This window comes from Oncorhynchus clarkii, chromosome 26 (assembly GCF_045791955.1).
Source record: "Oncorhynchus clarkii lewisi isolate Uvic-CL-2024 chromosome 26, UVic_Ocla_1.0, whole genome shotgun sequence".
NCBI classification, from domain to species: domain Eukaryota; kingdom Metazoa; phylum Chordata; class Actinopteri; order Salmoniformes; family Salmonidae; genus Oncorhynchus; species Oncorhynchus clarkii.
In genome coordinates, this window is record NC_092172.1 from 8379330 (window position 1) to 8401851 (window position 22522).

At 42.9% G+C, this 22522-nt stretch overlaps 1 protein-coding gene across 1 annotated transcript; it reads right to left on the minus strand.

Moving 5' to 3' along the window:
* Positions 1 to 5771: 5771 nt before the first annotated feature.
* Positions 5772 to 21676, minus strand: LOC139385067 (carbonic anhydrase 7-like). The gene is made up of 7 exons (XM_071130113.1): positions 21536 to 21676; positions 20984 to 21181; positions 15117 to 15235; positions 10641 to 10736; positions 9764 to 9826; positions 9469 to 9624; positions 5772 to 7450 (listed from the first exon to the last, which is right to left on the minus strand). The coding sequence occupies exons 1-7, from the start codon at positions 21570 to 21572 to the stop codon at positions 7328 to 7330; spliced, it is 792 nt and encodes a 263-aa protein (XP_070986214.1). The 5' UTR covers positions 21573 to 21676; the 3' UTR covers positions 5772 to 7327.
* Positions 21677 to 22522: the final 846 nt, after the last annotated feature.

Here is a 22522-nt window from a genome sequence, read left to right on the forward strand (position 1 = left end):
GTGGAGTGAAGGAGTGACAGGTTTACTAATTGAAACTCTCAATCTGCGGTAATATTTCAGGCTAATTGCTGAGTTATGCATTCCTGTTGTCTGGTGTTATTGCTAGGGTCATGGATCAACATATTGGCATGTTCAAGAGGGATCCTTTGTCATACTGTAGAACAAAGACCAAGGACAAGCATTTCTGTCCAGACTGGAGTCTGGTCGAGTGGGTAACACTCCTGCCTCTGGAACCTGTTCAATCCCTGCATGAGCCCTATGGTTTTCTTTGCCCTCTACTCTGTCTCTCGCTTCTACTCCTATAATGTCATAAAAATGTGTAAGGAGTTCGGAATTCTGTTCTCATAAAAATAAAAAGAGGCAGCTCTGTGGTGGTCACTAGCTGGCATATTCATATAATCTGATTTTAAACTGGACCCTAACCTTAACCTCACATCTAACCCTAATTAATGCCTACCCCTAACCTTAAATTGTACTGAACATAATTATAAAACGCAAAATAAGTCGCCTCCAATGTCGTTTTAGAGAATTTGGCAGTACGTCCAACCGGCCTCACAACCGCAGACCACGTGTATGGTGGGCGTTGTGTGGGCGAGCGGTTTGCTGATGTCAACGTTGTGAACAGAGTGCCCCGTGGTGGCGGCGGGGTTATGGCATGGGTAGCCATAATGCACAGAGATAACGTGACAATATCCTAAGGACCATTGTTGTGCCATTCATCCGCCACCATCACCTCATGTTTCAGCATGATATTGCATGGCCCCGTGTCGCAAGGATCTGTACACAATTCCTGGAAGTTGAAAATGTCCCAGTTCTTCCATGGCCTGCATATTCACCAGACATGTCATCTGTTGAGCACGTGTGGGATGCTCTGGATCGACGTGTCCGACAGCGTGTTCCAGTTTCCGCCAATATCCAGAAACGTCGCACAGCCATTGAATAGGAGTGGGACAACATTCCACAGGTCACAATCAACAGCCTGATCAACTCTATGTGAAGGAGATGTGCCGCTCGGCCTGAGTTAAATGGTGGTCACACCAGATACTGATTGGGTTTCTGATCCAAGCCTCTGCCTTTTTAAAAAGGTATCTGTATTCCCAGTCATGTGAAATCCATAGATTAGGGCCTGAATGAATATTTCAATTGACTGATTTCCTGATATGTAGTTGCATAGTGCATTTATATTTTAGTTCATTATATGAACTAAATTTGCTCAGTTCTGCATCCAGGACAAGACTCGTGACAATAAACTTAAAAAAAAAAAAAAAATGTCCAACATCCCACAGCAGTTTAACATTTCTCTGGATGGTATTCACGTTGAAGGGTGGGGCATGGAAAAAAGGCCGTTTCTGTACATCTCTCAGGGCTCTTGGTTATTCGCTCTGGGAAGGAGAGGGGAAAGCCAATTTCCAGCATCAGCCCCGTGAGCATGTCATCTCTCTTAAACTAATCATGTGGAAGGCATCTGGCTAAACATCTCACTCAACCTTGGCACTATTTCACATGTCAGTGCTCCCAGTCAGGACTAGCTCAGCATAGCAAAGAGCAGACGTGGACAATGAGGAGTAGGCTACTCATGTTCTGTTACCAGTACTGTTGTAGCAACACTATGGAAGCAGATCCCCATGCACTGAATCAGTATGCATTTGAGGTCACTCCGTCTCCCTGTTTCCGGTGGTTCCCTGAAGGGTGTCTGTGTAGTTTCTGCCAGCCTGCATAAGCTGTTTGTGACCTCACACCAGTGGTGTCACATGATGGGTAGGTGAATGAACCATAGAGACCAAGGTAAAGTGCTTGTGCTCCATTTTGCCAATCTATCCATGATGGGACAGGGACACACAGACACAAATTATTGTTGTGTATTAGACCATTTTCCAATTAAGATATTTTTTGGGGGAGAACAATTGTCCATAAATCTTCCTGTGAGTTCTTTATGTCTGCTGCCAGGGCCGGTTATGACGTTCAGCGTAGGTTGTGTGAAGAGGGTACTCACCATGAGCTTTACACTATTTTGATATGGGACACTGCAGTCAGGTGATCACACTTAGGACGTCCTAGTGGGGATGGAGCTGTGGTGGCTGAGCCACAGGGCCGGCTCAAGGTTATGATATGAGAGACCCTGGAGTCAGTGGAGCTGCACTTATATAGGAACCCTACACTGAGCACCACACATCGACGCCTACACACCGCTAAATATAGATACCAACACATACTGTAAAACACGTGTATTTTAGGAGGCGTCGATGCAGCGTTCCCAAGTATTTTTGGAGGCAGGAGTGAGATATTTTGGGACGGCATCCTTTCTTTTCTGGCGCGTGACAGCGACAGATCACTTGTTCAGAGGCAAGTGGGGGAGATACAATACCGGGCTTGTGTTGTGTTGTTTGTCGCCATGGTAACTGCAGCATGTCAACTGATGAAGAAGCGATAAAGCTAGTGCCTATTATTGTGCCTATTATTGTCTAAGACAGTCTTCCAGGCCTGACATTGAGTAACAAAACGTGATTTAGAACCCTTTTCCACTTTGCTGATGTCATTTGAGAATGAAATCAGATAAAACAAACAAAATGTAGTCTGTGTAGTACTCACTGTAAGGGCTGTATAAATAAAGACATCTGAGATAAGACCGTGCTCTTGTACAAACAAACAAAAATGAAACGACATTAGTCCAATGTGTAGCGAAGGAAAAGTCTTAACTAAACTGCTAAACTACATTACTATGCAATCAAAGCAATTACCAAAGAACTATGTCATGGTGTTACTATATAATTACGGCGGTAGCACACAAGTATACAAGCAACTTAATGTAAAGTGTTGCCTAAATGGTCAATAAAAAGACAACCTGGCAGTGTGCTCAAAAACAAAAGGCCTACAGATAGAAATATGAACCCCAAAAACCAATCTATTAATTAAGGCTGGTCAGATGCTGCCGTGTCAGAGAATCATCAGTAGGAATAACAGACATCCTGATGCCAAAAATAGATCTGATAGGATCTATTTTGGAAGACTAAAATGCAGTTTCAATTACACGGCACATTGATTGCGCTCATCAATGACACGCTTGCTCAGGTATCCTCAGGCTTAAGGAAGCTCATTGGATGCCATCTTTGGAGGGTTATGTCAAACGATATGTTAAATATACACTATGCACCCGGTTTCATTCATTATTCAGGTACCTGCAAACAAAATAATTTCCCATAGATGTTACTGCTCAGGTGACAAGTGAGACCAGTTAAGAAACACTGGACAGTATTAAAATTCTTCAAATCAACAAAATGACTGTCCGGCCATTCTTTATGTGAAATGAATCCAATATAGCCTACTTAGACAAAGACACATCGATTTAGAGAAGTACTACCACTACCAAATAGTTTGACATTGGTCAAGTAATAACCCCTACAGAAAATACTGTACTAAAGCATGTCAGTTCTAGCAACGGACTACATACTATCCATCAATGAAATGTATTTATAAAGCCCTTTTTACATCAGCCGATGTCACAAAGTGCTGTACAGAAACCCAGCATAAAACCCCAAACAGCAGCAAGCAATGCAGATTGTGAGGCCGTTTATTACAGTTTATTCGTGGTCCATTTATTTCAGACAGCTGTCACGGTTTCCAATACTGGGGTATAAGACATGTTCATGATGCAGTGAAACCTGAGGTTAAATATGGTCTCTTAGTATAAAGCTCAACATGGCATCACAGGCTCTTCAAATTGAATCAGTCTCAAAGTCATGTTGGCGCACTCCTGTTGTATGTGATGGTAAATGCTGTCACCTTGTGGGCATCTTTAAAGTTGAATACAGATGTAGTGATAGGCTGCTGGGTTCCACGGATTGCCTCCCACAATGTCACCAATGTTTCAGAATACTAGTGTGGTTGCCCTAAATCTGGGATTCCAGAGATTAGGTTCCCATTGCAGCTTCTACTGGTAACTGGATGTAAGTCGGGAGTGGTGTCACCATGGTCATAACGTAGTAACAGGACAGAGGCACCCTGCACCATGATCATTATCAGTGCACCCCTGTAGTCCACACAGACCATTGCAGATGCCTTTTAAAAAAGGTACATGGACACTCCTTTCCCCAGGAAACATACATCTATTGTTATCTTGTCGCTGCAACTCCCCAACAGGCTCGGGAGGCGAAGGTCGAGTTATGCGTCCTCCGAAATCTGACCCGCCAAATCGTGCTTCTTAACACCCGCCAGCTTAACCTGGAAGCCAGCCACACCAATGTGTCAGAGGAAACAACGTTCACCTGGACAACAGAGGTCAGCCTGCAGGCGCCTTGCCCACCACAAGGAGTTGCTAGAGCGCAATGAGCCAAGTAAAGCCCTCCCAGCGAAACCCTCCCCTAACCTGGACGACGCTGGGCCAATTGTGCGCCGCCCTATGGGAATCCCGATCACGGCTGGTTGTGATACAGCCCGAGATCGAACCCGGGTCTGTAGGGACACCTCTAGCACTGCAATGCAAGGAGGCCTATGGTGTGTTAAATACGCTGTCCTGCCTTGAGTCTGGTGCATCTGAAGTAGTGGTCCATGGTTGTTGTGCAACGCTGGTTATGGAAATGAAGGTGGCAGCCTGGCTCAAGGCAAACAGTTAAGAGTCCTCTCAGTACATTCATTAGCAGGTGTCTGGGAGAGATGAAATGAGCCTTGGGGTGATTACTAACTGGAGGGCCTGAGTGTTTTGAATATCCCTCACACAGCACAATCACTCAGGAGCAAGCTCTTGGCCAGACGGCTCTACCAGCCTGGAGCTATGCAAGAAATCACAACTGTGTGCTGTGCATCCCCGCCTGGTATGGCAACTGCTTAGCATCTGACCATAAGGCGCTACAGAGGGTGGTGCTTACGGCTCAGTGCATGGGGCCAAGCTTCCTGCCATCCAGGACCTATATACTAGGCGGGGTCAGAGGAAAGTCTCCAGTCACCCAAGTCATACAGTTCTCTCTGCTACCGCACGGCAAGCAGTACCGGAGCACCAAGACAAGGACCAAAAGACTCCGTAACAGCTTCTACCCCCAAGCCATAAGAGACTGCTGAACAATTAATCACATTGACACCCCCCCCCCCCCCCATATTTGTTTTTACACTGCTGCTACTCGCTGTTTATTATCTATGCATAGTCACTTTACCCCTATCTACAGGTACAAATTACCTCGACGAACTTGTACCCCCACACTTTGACTCGGTACAGGTACCTCCTGTATATAGCCTCGTTATTTTGTTAATTTAGTTTATTAAGTATTTCTTGAACTGCACTGTTGGTTAAGGGCTTGTAAGTAAGCATTTCCCCTGTAAGGTCTACACCGAATACATTTACGTATCCGCACAGCTTCTGATTAGTGAGACCGAGTTTAAGCATGGAGAGTCTTGAGAAGCTTCCTCTTTGAACACGTTCACATACATTTGTACCCGGTTCAAGGTTCATTCCATACTGAAATTCCTCATAAATCAATGGCTGTCAAGAAAATCAGTGATCATGTGTACTGTTACGTTAACTGATTTCAGTGGACTGACTGACATGTTTCCGCGGAGTCATGAAACGGACAGAAAAAAACATACGTGTTGGTGTTTAAAAGTGATCCACTGTAATGCATTTTGAACTTGCTCGGAGCTCATTGGGAACTTTCTCAGAACGCTTACTTCTCAGCTCTCTGTTAGACCACATGGTGGCAGCAGTGACAACTAATTCTGGGACCCAGAATAGTCATAAAACAATACATACTACTTAAATTAATCTGTATACTCCACACACGCCTTTTAATGGTAACAAAAAGTTTGATACATTCTTTCAACACATCTTTTGTTTCTGAAACAAACAACAGTACTGAATCAATCTAATATTTTTAAGAGCTAGAATTCACACACACAAAAAAACGAGTCAATTAAATAGTTACCAGTTCATGCAAAATGATTCACATAGTAAATATTTCATAAATAACGCTTCTCATATTGTATAATATCAATTGTTTGAAATAGATAACTCAAGTGCCAGTTCCAAGCCTTAATTCCCATGGGTAGGACAAGGCAGAGCGTGTCCGCCTACCAGTTTGTCCATATTTGTAAAGTCCACCTCTTATCTATTGAACAGCATTTACGTAAAACAACCATAACTCAAAACACACCAAGAGGACAGAGGAGCAATTTCTCTTACAGCTGCCTCTAACCTGGGGCTCTATTAATGATTATGACCCTCACTTACTGAGACCTTCCATTATCGCAAAAGAATTGGAGCATCACCCTGCTTGGAACAACACATCGTACAGTAGTGTCGGAACGGACTGTGGGGAGGAGGGCTGTTCTGTGGCACAGGAGAAATGAGCAGCACAAAGACATGGACATAAACCCATTACAGAAGCGTCTCATTGTCATACAGCAAATTTCTCGAAAGTGGAACTGTTTTAACCCAACATGAGCTCAATCCTCTATTCAGCGTATACTTGGCATCTTTAAAGCTGATGTACAGCTGAGAGAGCACCCTAGTGCCATTCCCTCAATCACTGGCCTGTCAGGGCACGGGGAAAGTACGGTGTAAACTCTTCCATTTACAGTTGAGCAATTGAGATTTGGCAGCCGCTCGCTACTCCAATTCCTCCCACAGTTGTGAGGGTTGGGTTAAAGGATCCACGGCAACTAGGACAAGGTGGATCCAGTTGAAATAGCCAAGCTAAATATGGATCAACATAGGTTACCACCAGGATTCAGACATCATGTTAGAGCACTGGCGCCGTCTTCCAATGGTGTGGCTAAACCCCTGGGAAGTTTCATTTGCATAGAAACTCTAGCAGCCTCAACAACAATAATCCACTGGATGGACAGAAAATGCTGTGTGTGTGTGTGTGTGTGGAGGGGGACTGTTAAACGCTTTTCACTACACCCATTTGAGGTCACGTTGTACATCTTCAAACAAAATTCAAATCAGATCAATTATTCGCTACAGAGTTACATACATTACGCTGTTCGGTCAAGGAAATGCCTGGATGGCTTTGTGAGCAATATCTTTCACTTCATACAAATGTTACAGATGACTACTATGTTTAAAAATATAGAGCTGTGCAGAGGGCACATAGTAGTCATAATGACTGATTCAAACGTTGATATCTGCTTCTGGCATTCAATTAAAGTGCGGTTGAAAACAATTGACCAGTAGAGGGAGATGTGATGTTTCACACCCCTGGTTCTATGTTCATCAGCAGTAGTAAAAAAACTCAGACCAGGATATTCAAAGTTGAGAATAAACGCTACTCAGACATTCACTCTGGCATATAATAGACGACATGTGGTCTATGCCACCTGGAGGTTATTTGCAGTCACGTTAGTCAAAGGATGCTAGCACCTTCCTGCCTTTCAGGGGTTGAGGGGGTCGGAAGTTGTTCTCCATGCATTTCCTGCTCTCTTCCTCCTCTCCGCTGAAGAGCAGCATCCTGAACTTTCCCATCTGTGGAGAGATGTTTGGAGACAGAAAGAAACACCTTATGGCCCCTGGCTGCAGTGTCTGAGGGAGGGAAAACATAATAATAGCTTCTTATGTAAGAAGGGCTTTTCCCTGCTGAGTATCCCCAAAGAATTTCACAATTAAAAAAAAGGCCAAAACGTTTCCATCCATCATGTTAATCAGCTCCCAGGGATCAAAGGATTGTGCCCCTGGAGTCCTACACTAAGGGCGAGGGAGCAGGCCCGTGCTCCCAGGCCCAGTCAGCCAGGCCAGGAACAGAGGTATGCAGACCGCATGCCGATGGACCAAAGCTGACTTTAATTACTTTTCCCAGTGCCATTGCAAAAAAGCTGAGAACACAAAACAGGGTCAGCCCAGGAGGGGACCTGGAAGGCATGCAGTCACCTCCCTGGTAAACAGCCTGTTATAATGGCAGTGGCGTAAAGTATTAAGTAGTACCTTAAAGTATTTTTTACTTAAGTTGTTTTTTGGGGGTATCTGTACTTTAGTATTTATATTTTTGTACATTTTCTTTGACACCCAAAAGCACAAATGCACACACTTATCAACAGAACATCCCTGGTCATCCATACTGCCTCTGATCTGGCGGACTCACTAAACATGCATGCTTCGCTTGCAAATGATGTCAATGTTGCAGTGTGCCCCTGGCTTTCCGTACATTTAAAAAACAATGCCACCTGGTTTGCTTAATAAGGAATTTGAAATGATTTATACTTCAGTATATTCTGGCAATTAGATTTACTTTTGATACTTAAGTATATTTAAAACCAAATACTTTTAGACTTCCACTCAATTAGTATTTTACTGGGTGACTTTTACTTGAGTCATTTTCTATTAAGGTATCTTTACTTTTACTCAAGTATAGCGGTTGGGTACTTTTTCCACCAATGTATAATTAGAACTACTAAGTGTATTGTAAATATTTAAAAATTAATGAAATGGTATATTAGCCAACTACGCCATTGAGTCTATTATCTACTCTAATCTTTTTTTCAAGCTATATGAGCACCTGCAAAGGGAGAATCTAGCCTACAGTAATTCAGAGAATATGCACTGCACAGCTACATAGTAAAGAATCTGGGTGTGTGCGTGACTGTCACGAGCTCCAGGGTAATGACCACTGTTTGAATGGAGCTTAACCTGTGACTTGTGACACCTGGATCCACAAAGAGTTCTTTCAAATCTAGGGTTCCCACTAGGATTACAGCAGGCCACTGCTGCAGCCCTCTGAGTCCCCACACACACAGAGGGACTGCATGGCATCCAAACCACACATGCAGTAATCCACTCAAAGCCATGGCTGAGCCTACTGCCCTGGCACACTCCAATCAAAGCCCTCCGTCTGGAGAAAGCCCAGCAACAGTAACATCAAAGATGGCTCAAGGACAGCCCCAGCTCAGTCACTGGTGGTCATAAAGCCTTCACATTGATGTTTCAAATCATTAACCATGAGGTGAGGGGAGAAATTAATTGGTATATTGTAAAAACAGATAGGGTTCGTTTACACAGGGCAGCCCAATTCTGATTTTTTTTTTAATCACTAATTGATATTTTGAGCCATCTGATCTTTTTCAGAGCTGATCTGAAAATATCTGATGTGATTGGTCAAAAGACCAATTAGTGGGAAAAAAATATCACAATTGGGCTGTCACAACGCAGCCATAGTGTTGCAAGTGAGCCATCAAAGTGAACCTTGACATACTTTTACTTGTCAATTTCAGTGTTACAGAATAATTACTTCAACAGACACTCCCACATAAATCAATGTAAAAACCTCAGTGCCTTTTTCTTTCTTGAACATTTGGAGGAAGGGCAGAGGAAAGGCAGAGCACCCACCGTCAGGGCAGACGGCGGTCATTCAAATGGTTCATCATTTACATCACGACAAAAGCAGTGGTTCACTGTGGTTTCCCTAAGCGGAGACCCCACATTTCCATAAGCAGAGATATCTCCATATTGGTAGTACCGATTCACCCCTATCAGATGGCGAGGGCTCCCACCTGTTTCTCTGAAACTACGATTGGCTCCTTCAGAACGATCCAGGTGACACTCTCGTGAAGAGGCGGCGTGGTCAGTGAACCCGGGTAGGTCCAGAAGTGGAGGCTGTTCGGTAGGAGGCACTTGGGATTGAAACCTTTGAAATCTGCAACGCTTCCCTGGGTGCAAATAGAACAAAGAATAGGATGAGAAAAGTGGATTATGCCACACTTAAGATGAGTCTTTTATCAAATGCCCTGTTGAATCATCCGAGACACTCGTTAGGTGAATCATTCTTTTGCATTATGTCAGACTTACCTTAAACTTCACCTTGTATAAAGCATCTGTTATCTTGTGTAAACCTCTGTGTTCACCTCCGATCTGTAAACAAAACACCTTCCTTTTTTTAGCTCAACATTCAAACATTTGCCCAAACAGATTGTCATATCTGAGAAAATATGAAGCTTTCCATAAACCTTCTAAATATATTACAAATGTTTTTTTTTTTTACCATCACGCACTGTATGCGTACTCTGAGTGTACAGGAACACCTTCTTAATATTGAGTTGCACCCCCTTTTGCCTCCTGGCACCCACTGCCATACCTCATTCAAAGACACTTCAAATATTTTGTCTCACCCTTTCACCGTCAATCGCACACATACACAATTCACGTCTCAATTTTCTTAAGGGCTTTAAAATCTATTTAACCTGTCTCGTCCCCTTCATCTACACTGATTTAAGTGGATTTAACAAGTGACAATGTCTTTCACCTGGTCAGTCTGTCATGGAAAGAGCAGGCGTTCCTAATGTTTTGAACAGTCTGTGTGTACGTCAATGTTGTTATCAATAAGATATTTCATAGACGCATACATTTTATACTTTGCATTATGTCAATACATTGTCTATAGAAGTGTGCCACATATGTTCCACATGGTACTGGTATGACTGAACAATTTTCAACACAAACACGGGTAAAATGTTTTCGTCCACTCTGTTCAGACCAAAATCATAACATGTTTTTACATTGTTCCTTCAGTGATTGCTGATCTTCAATCTAATCCCTGTTAAAACAGAACTTGGTGAAGCAGAAAGAGATTACATTCCAAAGCAATTTACTGGCTGACAGATAAACAGCTGCTGGCTGATGCGGGGGGGAGGTGGTAAGCGGGGTACCCCGGGGGAGATCCTCTCACCTCTAAAAAGATGCCAAGGACAGCCAGGCCATCGGGGGCTGCCGCTGCCTCCCCAAATGTCTTGTACTTGTCTGCGTTCCAGTGCACCAGATGAAGCTGCAGGAGGAAACAGGGAGGAGGGGCAGCAGGGATAGGGACAAGCCTGTGCCAAGCACCCACATTCAGGGAAACACAGCTTTGTCTCAGGTACTAAACAAACCAGTTGCCTAGTACAGAGGTCAACCGAACCAGAGAAGGGAAAACTACTTATTGGCAAATATAGATGCAGATGTACAGTGCAGTCGGAAATGATTCAGACCTCTTGACTTTTTCCACATTTTGTTACGTTACAGCCCTATTCTAAAAATGTATTAAATTATTTTTTCCCCCCTCATCAATCTACACACATTACCTCATAACGATAAAGCACATTTTTGCAAAGAAATTAACTCAGCAAAAAAATAAACGTCCTCTCACTGTCAACCGCATTTATTTTCAGCAAACTTAACATGTGTAAATATTTGTATGAACATAAGATTCAACTACTGAGACATAAACTGAACAAGTTCCACAGACATGTGACTAACAGAAATTGAATAATGTGTCCCTGAACAAAGAGGGGGGGGGGGGGGGGGGGGGGGGGGGGATCAAAATCAAAAGTAACAGTCAGTGTCTGGTGTGGCCACCAGCTGCATTAAGTACTGCAGTGCATCTCCTCCTCATGGACTGCACCAGATTTGCCAGTTCTTGCTGTGAGATGTTTACCCCACTCTTCCACCAACGCATCTGCAAGTTCCCGGACATTTCTGGAGGGGAATGGCCCTAGCCCACACCTTCCGATCCAACAAGTCACAGACGTGCTCGATGGGATTAGGATCCGGGCTCTTCACTGGCCATGGCAGAACACTGACATTCCTGTCTTGCAGGAAATCACGCACAGAACGAGCAGTATGGCTGGTGGCATTGTCATGCTGGAGGGTCATGTCAGGATGAGCCTCCAGGAAGGGTACCACATGAGGGAGGAGGATGTCTTCCCTGTAATGCACAGCGTTGAGATTGCTTGCAATAACAACAAGCTCAGTCCGATGATGCTATGACACACCGCCGCAGACCATGACGGACCCTCCACCTCCAAATTGATCCTGCTCCAGAGTACAGGCCTCTGTGTAACGCTCATTCCGTCAACGATAAACACGAATCCAACCATCACCCCATGTGAAACAAAACCGTGACTGGTCAGTGAAGAGCACTTTTTGCCAGTCCTGTCTGATCCAGCGACGGTGGGTTTGTGCCCAAAGGCGACGTTGTTGCCGGTGATGCCTGGAGAGGACCTGCCTTACAACAGGCCTACAAGACCTCAGTCCAGCCTCTCTCAGCCTATTGCGGACAGTCTGAGCACTAATGGAGGGACTGTGCATTCCTAGTGTAACTCGGGCAGTTGTTGTTGCCATCCTGTACCTGTCCCGCAGGTGTGATGTTTGGATGTACCGATCCTGTGCAGGTGTTGTTACAAGTGGTCTGCCACTGCGAGGACGATCAGCTGTCTGTCCTGTCTCCCTGTAGCGCTGTCTTAGGCGTCTCACTGCAGTCCTCATGCCTCCATGCAGCTTGCCTAAGGAACGTTGACGCAGATGAGCAGGGACCCTGGGCATCTTTCTTTTGGTATTTTTCTGAGTCAGTAGAAAGGCCTGTTTAGTGTCCTATGTTTTCATAACTGTGACCTTAATTGCCTACCGTCTGTAAACTGTTAGTGTCTTAACGACCGTTCCACAAGTGCATGTTCATTAACCGTTTATGGTTCAATGAACAAGCATGGAAAACAGTGTTAAAACCCTTCACAATGAAGATCTGTGAAGTTATTTGAATTTGGAGTTTACCTTGTTTACATTCAGTACCAGTCAAAAGCTTTGACACCTACTCATTCAAGGTTTTTAATTATTTTAAAAAAAAAACTATTTTCCATGTTGTAGAATAATAGTGAAAATAGTGATAAGTCAAAACTATGAAACACATGGAATCATGTAGTAACCAAACGTGTTAAACAAATCAAAATATATGTTATATTTGAGATTGCCATCCTTTGCCTTGATGACAGCTTTGCATTCTCTCAACCACCTTCACCTGGAATGCTTTTCCAACAGTCTTGAAGGAGTTCCCACATATGTTGAGCACTTGTTGGTTGCTTTTCCTTCACTCTGCAGTCCAACTCATCTCAAATGAGTTGAGGTCGGTAATTGTGAAAGCCAGGTCATCTCCTGGTCATCTGCTGCAGCACTCCATCACTCTCATTATTGGTCAAATAGCCCTTACACAGCCTGGAGGTGTGTTGGGTCATTGTCCTGTTGAAAAACAAATGGTAGTGGGACTTAGCGCAAACCAGATGGGATGGCATATTGCTGCAGAATGCTGTGGTAGCCATGCTGGTTAAGTGTGCCTTGAATTCTAAATAAATCACTGACAGTGTCATCAGCAAAGCACCCCCACACCTCCATGCTTCATGGTGGGAACCACAAATGCAGAGATAATCCGTTCACCTACTCTGCGTCTCACAAAGACACAGCCGTTGGAACCAAAAATATCAAATTTGGACTCAGACAAAAGGACAGATCCGGTCTAATGTCTATTGCTCGTGTTTCTTGGCCCAAGCAAGTCTCTTCTTATTGGTGTCCTTCAGTAATGGGTTATTTGCAGAAATGCGACCATAAAGGCCTGATTCACGCAGTCTCCTCTGAACAGTTGATGTTGAGATGTGTCTTATTACTTGAACTCTGTAAAGCATTTATTTGGGCTGCAATTTCTGAGGCTGGTAACTCTAATGAACTTATCCTCTGCAGCAGAGGTAACTTTGGGTCTTCCTTTCCTGTGGCGGTCCTCATGAGAGCCAGTTTCATCATATAGAGCTTGATGTTTTCTTGCGATTGTGACTGAATTTTCCGGTTTGACTGACCTTCATGTCTTAAAGTAAAAATAGACTGTCGCTTCTCTTTGCTTATTTGAGCTGTTCTTGCTATAATATGTACTTGGTCGTTTATCAAATAGGGCTCTCTTCTGTATACCACCCATCCCTTATCACAACTGATTGGCTCAAACGCATTAAGGAAAGAAATTCCACAAATGAACTTAAGACACACTTGTTAATTGAAATGCATTCCAGGTGACTACCTCATGAAGCTGGTTGAGAGAATGCCAAGAGTGTGCAAAGCTGTCATCAAGGCAAAGGGTGGCTACTTTGAAGAATCGAAAATATATTTTGATTTGTTTAACACTTTTTTGGTTACTACATGTTTCCATATGTGTTATTTCATAGTTTATGTCTTTACTATTATTCTACAATGTAGAAAATAGTAAAAAAAATAAAAGAAAACCCCTTGAATGAGTAGGCGTAGTAGGTGTGACTGGTACTGTAAGCATTCAGATCTGGGGAAGGGTACCAAAAAATGTCTGCAGCATTGAAGGTCCCCAGGAACAGTGGCCTCCACAATTCTGAAATGGAAGAAGTTTGGAAACACCAAGACTCTTCCTAGAGCTGGCCACCAGGCCTAACTGAGCAATCGGGGGAGAAGGGCCATTTTCAGGGAGGTAACCACGAACTTGATGGTTACTCTAACAGAGCTCCAGAGTTCCTCTGTGGAGATGGGAGAACCTTCCAGAAGGACAACCTTCTCTGCAGCCAGATGGAAGCCACTCCTCAGTAAAAGGCACATGACAGCCCGCTTGAAGTTTGCCAAAAGGCCCCTGAAGGACTCTCACGCCATGCCAAGCGTCACGTCTGGAGGAAACCTGGCACCAATCCCTACGGTGAAGCATCATGCTGTGGGGATGTTTTTCAGCAGCAGGGACTGGGAGGCTAGTAAGAATTGAGGGAAAGATGAACGGGGCAAAGTACAAAATGATCCTTGATGAAAACCTGCTCCAGGGCACTCAGGACCTTAGACTGGGGCAAAGGTTAACCTTCCAACAGGACAACGACCCGAAACACACAGCCAAGACAACGCAGGAGTGGCTTCAGGACAAGTCTCTGAGTGGCCCAACCAGAGCCGGACTTGATCCCGATCAAACATCTCTGGAGAGACCTGAAAATAGCTGTGCAGCAACGTTCCTCATCCAACTTGACAGCGCTTTAGAGGATCTGCAGAGAAGAATGGGAGCAACTCAGCAAATACAGGTGTGCCAAGTTTGTAATGTCATACCGAAGAAGACTCGAGGCTGTAATCGCTGCCAAAGGTGCTTCAACAAATTACTGAGTAACGGGTCTGAATATTTACGTAAATTGATATTTCCTTTTTTTTATGTCAAGACATGTTTTTGCTATGGGAAATTATGTGTAGATTGATGAGGGTAAAAACATATATTTTACATCTATTTTAGAATACGGCTGCAACGTAACAAAATGTGGAGAAAGTCAAGGGGTCTGAATACTTTCCGAATGCACTGCATGTCGGGGAAGATGTGGTTACCTAGGCTCCGTCTGGGTGATTAGGAGGGGGAAACGCTCACCTCTGAAGCGTAGGTCTTCCCTCGGACGGTGTGCTCAGAGCCTTGGCTGCCCTTCCCGCCCCAGTGGAAGTGGAACTGTTTCAGCCGGTAGGCGTTGTCAAGTGGGCCTGCCCTGATTACTGTCAGGGCAGAGGACGAGAGTCAGCCAGCCAGCCACTGCCATGCCTCTATGCGCCTATGCCTGGCACAACACACTAGGCAGGCAGGCAGGCAGGAAACACCACATACCCTGCCTGGAAGAGCGACTCAACCTGGCTACACCTGCCACTGCTCACTAAATCACTCTCGCTAAGCTGATACAGATCAATGACACTCTGACAGACACAAAAGGCACCTTGCCCCGCAACCACACGATTTACTACTCCTCCTAATTTGGCTAAACCGGTAATTTATTACAACAACTATGTCCTCATGAAGGCCTTACTTTCCCTGACATAAAACAAATGAGAGTGTATTGTGAGCATGCGTCCTGATATGCCTAGGATTTGTCCTGTAACTAACTGGTCTAATTGGGGTGGTGCTGGGGATAAGGGCCCCAGGATAGACATTGTCTGGGCTGGGCTCAGTTAGTGACAGTGTAGGACAGGGCAGTAAGTGACTAATTATGTCTGATACCACTGGAGCCAAGCCATGCAAAGCACACACAGGTGCACACAGTGTACCCATATACACACACACACAGCGAGATCTTTGTGATGGCAGATAAAAAGAATGCCGGAGATCGGAATGTCACAAACTAGGTTTCCTTCCATCTAATTGGTGACAGATTTTTTTTTATGCTAATATTCTGAAATCATTTTCAAACCAGAGATGGGTTTCCATCAAACAGACGTATTGTGTGCATGATGACATGGTGCACATTAAAATCACTTTTAGAGTGAAATTCACATGTACCTAATACAATAAAAACAAGTTAAATGGGTTTCCATCGCATTTTCAACTCTACTGATGGTTTTGTCACAAAAACTGTTGCATTCTATAGCAAATGTGCCCACTCTGGTCTTGTCACGTGTGCTCTAGCCAACAGCTGGCAGACACAGTTCTGGCAGTCTACCTACATGAGATTAGGCAACAACATCTCCTCCCCGCTGATCCTCAACACTGGGGCCCCACAAGGGTGCGTTCTGAGCCCTCTCCTGTACTCCCTGTTCACCCACGACTGCGTGGCCACGCACGCCTCCAACTCAATCATCAAGTTTGCGGACGACACAACAGTGGTAGGCTTGATTACCAACAACGACGAGACGGCCTACAGGGAGGAGGTGAGGGAACTCGGAGTGTGGTGTCAGGAAAATAACCTCACACTCAACGTCAATAAAACTAAGGAGATGATTGTGGACTTCAGGAAACAGCAGAGGGAACACCCCCCTATCCACATCGATGGAACAGTAGTGGAGAGGGTAGCAAGTTTTAAGTTCCTCGGCATACACATCACAGACAAACTGAATTGGTCCACTCACACAGACAGCATCGTGAAGAAGGCGCAGCAGCGCCTCTTCAACCTCAGAAGGCTGAAGAAATTCGGCTTGTCACCAAAAGCACTCACAAACTTCTACAGATGCACAATCGAGAGCATCCTGGCGGGCTGTATCACCGCCTGGTATGGCAACTGCACCGCCCTCAACCGTAAGGCTCTCCAGAGGGTAGTGAGGTCTGCACAACACATCACCGGGGGCAAACTACCTGCCCTCCAGGACACCTACTCCACCTGATGTCACAGGAAGGCCATAAAGATCATCAAGGACATCAACCACCCGAGCCACTGCCTGTTCACCCCGCTATCATCCAGAAGGCGAGGTCAGTACAGGTGCATCAAAGCTGGGACCGAGAGACTGAAAAACAGCTTCTATCTCAAGGCCATCAGACTGTTAAACAGCCACCACTAACACTGAGTGGCTGCTGCCAACACACTGACACTGACTCAACTCCAGCCACTTTAATAATGGGAATTGATGGGAAATGATGTAAATATATCACTAGCCACTTTAAACAATGCTACCTTATATAATGTTACTTACCCTACATTATTCATCTCATATGCATACGTATATACTGTACTCTATATCATCGACTGTATCCTTATGTAATACATGTATCACTAGCCACTTTAAACTATGCCACTTTGTTGACATACTCATCTCATTTGTACATACTGTACTCGATACCATCTACTGTATCTTGCCTATGCTGCTCTGTACCATCACTCATTCATATATCCTTATGTACATATTCTTTATCCCCTTACACTGTGTACAAGACAGTAGTTTTGGAATTGTTAGTTAGATTACTTGTTATTACTGCATTGTCGGAACTAGAAGCACAAGCATTTCGCTACACTCGCATTAACATCTGCTAACCATGTGTATGTGACAAATAAAATTTGATTTGATTTGATTATTATGGATAAGAGCAAGATTATTTTTATTTGTCCAAGGGCAGCCAAACGTCGACCATGATGTCACCAAAATAAGACCCTCGATATTTATTGGAAAGGAGCATCCAGCGTAGTGTTGCAAAGGCAAGTAATATTACCATGAAACTACCAGAACGTGTATCTTGCAAGGATTTGATGTAATCTATCTCAAGACATCTAGCGGCCATTTTAGGTACTTCAGATTTTTTTTTTTGAGGTGTCTAATTATCTCTGGCCATCTGTGTGGCGTTTTCATATATTTTACATGTGATATAATTAAGATGTTCAAATTAAACGTACAATTACAGAGAAATAAAACATCCTAAATATAAACCATCAACTTTGTGAATATCATTGGTGCTAAATAGGAGGGTTTCAGCAGGAAATATGCTTTATAAAAAAATAAATCACTCATTTATTTTGCCATGTCAGTGTGTATTTCTTGTCAATGTAATTATTGTCAAACTGGTGGCAGTTGTAAAAGAAAGTCAATTGTTGCACTTGCAGAGTACATAAAAAATAATGGCATTGCTTGATTAGATGTTTTTTTTTCTTCTCTTGAACCATATGTATATCTACTAGAAATTCATGGACAACATGGAGGCATATATAGTAATTAAAAATATATATCCAAAACTTAAAAATAAAAAAACATTAATATAAAAAAGAAAATACAATAGATTGGCCTATATTTTCTGTTATTTACAAAAATGGTATTCTTGCCTTTTGTGCTGTTGTCTAATGTTTGTACAATGTTTTGTGCTGCTACCATGTTGTGCTACTGCCATGTTGTGTTGCCATGTGTTGCCACCAAGCTGCGTTGTCATGTGTTGCTGCCATGTTGTTGTCTTAGATCTCTCTTTTTATGTAGTGTTCGCCCTTGCCCTATATTTTTGTTTTTAATTCCAGCCCCCGTCGGAGGCCTTTTGGTAGGCAGTCATTGTAAATAATAATTTGTTCTTCACTGACTTGTTTAGTCAAACAAAGGTTAAATAAAAATAAAATACTGAAGATTCCGGTAACTTCGGTAAACTTTGGTAGCTTTGCAACCCTAATCAAGCGCATCACTGTGCACTTTACCACCCTGTGTAGATCATTGTAATTTATTTCATCAGTAGCCTAACAAACTGCATGCTTTCCAGAGTCATTGCGGGAGGACCACACGTGACTCCACATTTGCTTCGATATGATGGTTATTAGATCAATATTTGCACAAAGACGTTTCCGCCATTTCTCGCATAATACATTTTACTTCCAAAAAATGATCACACCATGTCGAACGGACAAATTGTCTGTTGACATTTATCAAATTGATCTTGCATTTCAATTTCCATTAGCCCGGTCGTGACTTTATTAATGCGTCTAATAATTCATCCTCATGAAACGGTTGGGTGGATAAGAATGGCACCTGGGTAATGTGTGCTTTAGAGCATGTTCCTACGTTTCCTGAGTTACTGATACACTAAGCATGTACACACATGTACAAAAAAGGTACCCACACCATAAATCACACAACCACAAAATGGAAACAGGACAAATGGGCATGCATAGGTGATGGAACTTCCAACCAGCCCGATGGTGAAAGTATAGGGAAGTCTATCCATCATAAGACCATGTCATGCAGAATGGAACTTCTTTGTTTGGTTTCTGTGAATTCGTTTTCATAGTGATCTACACCTTAGCCAAACAAGCCACACTTTGTTAAGACTGAGAAAAATCAGTCGTGGCTTGTATTTTCCTTTTGTGGAGGGCCTTTTTAAATGTATTTGTTACATGCTTTGTAAACAACTGGTGTAGACTAACAGCAAAATGCTTACTTACAGGCCTTTCCTAACAATGTAGAGAGATTTTTTTTTTTAAGAATTAAGGAAAAAAAATACACAATGAGTTTACAATAACTTGGCTATATACACAGGGTACCAGTACCAAGTCGATGTGCAGGGGTACGAGATAATAGAGTTAGAACACCTTTTTGTTGTAGGCGTTCAGTTACCACTTTTCAAAATACAAGCCCCAACTTACTTGGTTGTCATTCTATTCAGACCCTTGGTTCCAATGACCTTTTGATGCCACAGAAGCAAAGCAGCTCTCCTCATGTTTTATTTGTCAATGACTTTGTTTACTTGGACTATCAGTTTAAAAACAGATATGACGCAACTATAAAGATTACCTGATGTGGTCAGATGTCTGGTCTGGCAGAAAGACACTCCTACAGTTAAATACTGGCTTCACTATATCCACAAAAACACATCTCACTGAATCATACAGTCCAGTAGGAGGGGCCTTAATGATATACACATTTAAGTGGTCTATCCATCAACCACATTTTGATGGCGGTTGTGATGAAGTCTGCAAATCCAAAACATATTTTCAATGGATAATATTGAACATTTTAAGTTTCCTGGCAATAAAACTAAATGCTGTGTCATTTAGGGCATTAGGCTTCCACAATCTACTACACTGCTCAGAATGGACGACGGTGGAGACTCTGCTGTCAGTGAACTTTGAAGCATAAACAACAGTGACTAAGACCATGCAAAGTGTAAGCTAGACATTGTAATAAACGATTCATCCGCATACTGCACGTAGGTAGAATTGCATCCACTAAATAAGTGTCACATGTGCATGCAAGGGGGGTGGTTGTAGCATGATAGTACTCCTACACAGTACACGTAACATAATGGTGTCCCCTTACCAATACAGTGGTTGTGTTGGCTAATGTCATAGTCATGAGTGATGGAGGTGTCCAGAAACAACCACCCACCCGTCACAATGATATACATCTGTGATGAAAAAAAAAGCCTGGGCTGGCTGACTTTCACACTCAGTCAAAGTTGAAGGGTTGATGATCGAATCTGAAACAATACTATATCTCAATATTGCTTGTATTCAGTGGTGTAAAGTACTTAAGTAAAAAATACTTTAAAGTACTACTTATGTAGTTTGTACTTTACTATTTATATTTTTGACTACTTTTACTTCACTACATTCCTTAAGAAAATATTGTACTTTTTACTCCGTACATTTTAGTTGACACCCAAAAGTACTCGTTACATTTTGAATGCTTAGCAGGACAGGAACATGTTCCAATTTACGCACTTATCAACAGTACATCCCTGGTCAGCCCCTGACTGCCTCTGATCTGGCAGACTCACTAAACACACATGCTTCGTTTGTAAGTTATGTTTGAGTGTTGTAGTTTGGCTTAATATAAGAATTTGAAATGATTCATACTTTTACTTTTGATACTTAAGTATATTTTAAACCAAATACTTTTAGCCTTTTACTCAAGTAGAACTTTACTAGGTGACCTTTACTGGAGTCATTTTCTATTATAAAAGGTATCTTTACTTTTACTCAAGCATGACAATTGGGTACTTTTTCCACCACTTCTTGTACTTCTGTTTGCGTTCTATATGATCTATAGCGATATCTTCCCCTCTGTTGCCGTTACCTGTTTTGTCATCGGTGTCATCAAACTCCACTGTCACAGAGTGGCCGTTGTTGCAGATGTTGATTGAGTTGCAGTGGTCGTAGGAGACGAATATGGGAGGCAGGCTGGCATCGTATACAGTGTCCTCGGGAACTATGTCTATGGGAGACTGGCGATTGCCATGGGCGATGGGAAAGTTTTTGTGCCATGCATCTGGACCTTAGAAACAAAGATGGTCAGAGCTGGACATGACAAAATGTAATGTAAGAAAGGAGATCAAGTCATTCACCATTTTACAAAAACTTTTATTTTATTTTTTAAATCAGCCAATCTGTCACCTGTCGCTTCATAATAATAATGTCAGTGACATAGTTCAAAACATGAATGTGATTATAGCCTATTGCCATCAGAAAAGTATTTAATCAAATATGCATTCAGTCTTGCAGAGAAAAATGCCCGAATGCCGGTCACTCGCAGCGCACGAGCGTCCCCAAACAAGGTCAGCGCTGAGATGCGGTGTGTTCTACAGTAGCGTACATAGTGATGCTCTCCCAGGTTGGTAGGTTTACTTACCGTCCTCCTCTCCGTATCCCCAGTGACGCCCTGTCATTTCGATGATTCCGCTTAGATTCACCTTATCGATATGCTGACTAACTCCGCCTCACAGTCCAGACTGCACGAACTGATGGGATAAATGGCGTGAAGAAGAACAAGTGCTGGCGTGTGAGCAGTGTTAATGAAGTCTGGGAGTTGAGGTTGGGAAGGATAATCAGGTGGCGACGAATGGCAATCGTAATGATCCTTCCTTGCCACGCCCTCTTTTAAATTACACTGCTTGATTTATGTTACTGTACTTCAAAACATCTAAAGAAAGACCCCCTTATTTATGATAATTAGACCTAGTACAGCAGCCAATTAAGATACACTTTCCTCTGGACTAACGAAGTAGCATGTTTCACAACATGTTTTAATGATAATGCGTTGCACATATTTCAATGGGTAAAGTGTTGTTTTGCATTTCCAGTTTAAACGCATACCTAATATGTAAGCAATAGGGCACGAGGGGGTGTGGTATATGACCAATATACCTGGCTTTTTTTTTTTACGCACGACACAATGGGGAATGCACAGCCCTTAGCCGTGGTATATTGGCAATATACCTCAAACTCCTGAGGTTCCTTATCGCTATTATAAACTGGTAACCAACGTAATTAGAGCAGTGAAAATAAATGTTTCGTCATACCCGTGGTATGTCTGATATACCACAGCTGTCAGATAATCAACATTCAGGGCTCGAACCACCCAGTTTATAATAATGATTATATAACCAAGATTTTAAAAAGTTGCATCTAAGTGAACACATCTTATGTCATTTAAAATGTATTAACAAAGTCAAGGTATAATTGTTTTTCCCAAACCAGCCAAAAAACGATGGCACCCATATTATAAAAGTATTATAAAAGTGTTGTAAATCAAATTCCTTGATTAGTTTGAATGGGTGGTGGCAACTGTGGCATAAATAATTAATAACATTTTGCGCAGATTTGAATCGATTGAATA

What these genes read in the sequence shown, in the direction of transcription:
- LOC139385067 (XM_071130113.1), bottom strand. Translation starts at nt 21,572, where the DNA reads ATGACAGGGCGTCACTGGGGATACGGAGAGGAGGACG. An exon ending in GGGATACGGAGAGGAGGACG is followed by an intron (nt 21,182 to 21,535) that starts GTAAGTAAACCT and finishes TTTGTTTCTAAG; the next exon opens with GTCCAGATGCATGGCACAAA. An exon ending in TCCTTGGCATCTTTTTAGAG is followed by an intron (nt 9,827 to 10,640) that starts GTGAGAGGATCT and finishes TTTTGTTTACAG; the next exon opens with ATCGGAGGTGAACACAGAGG.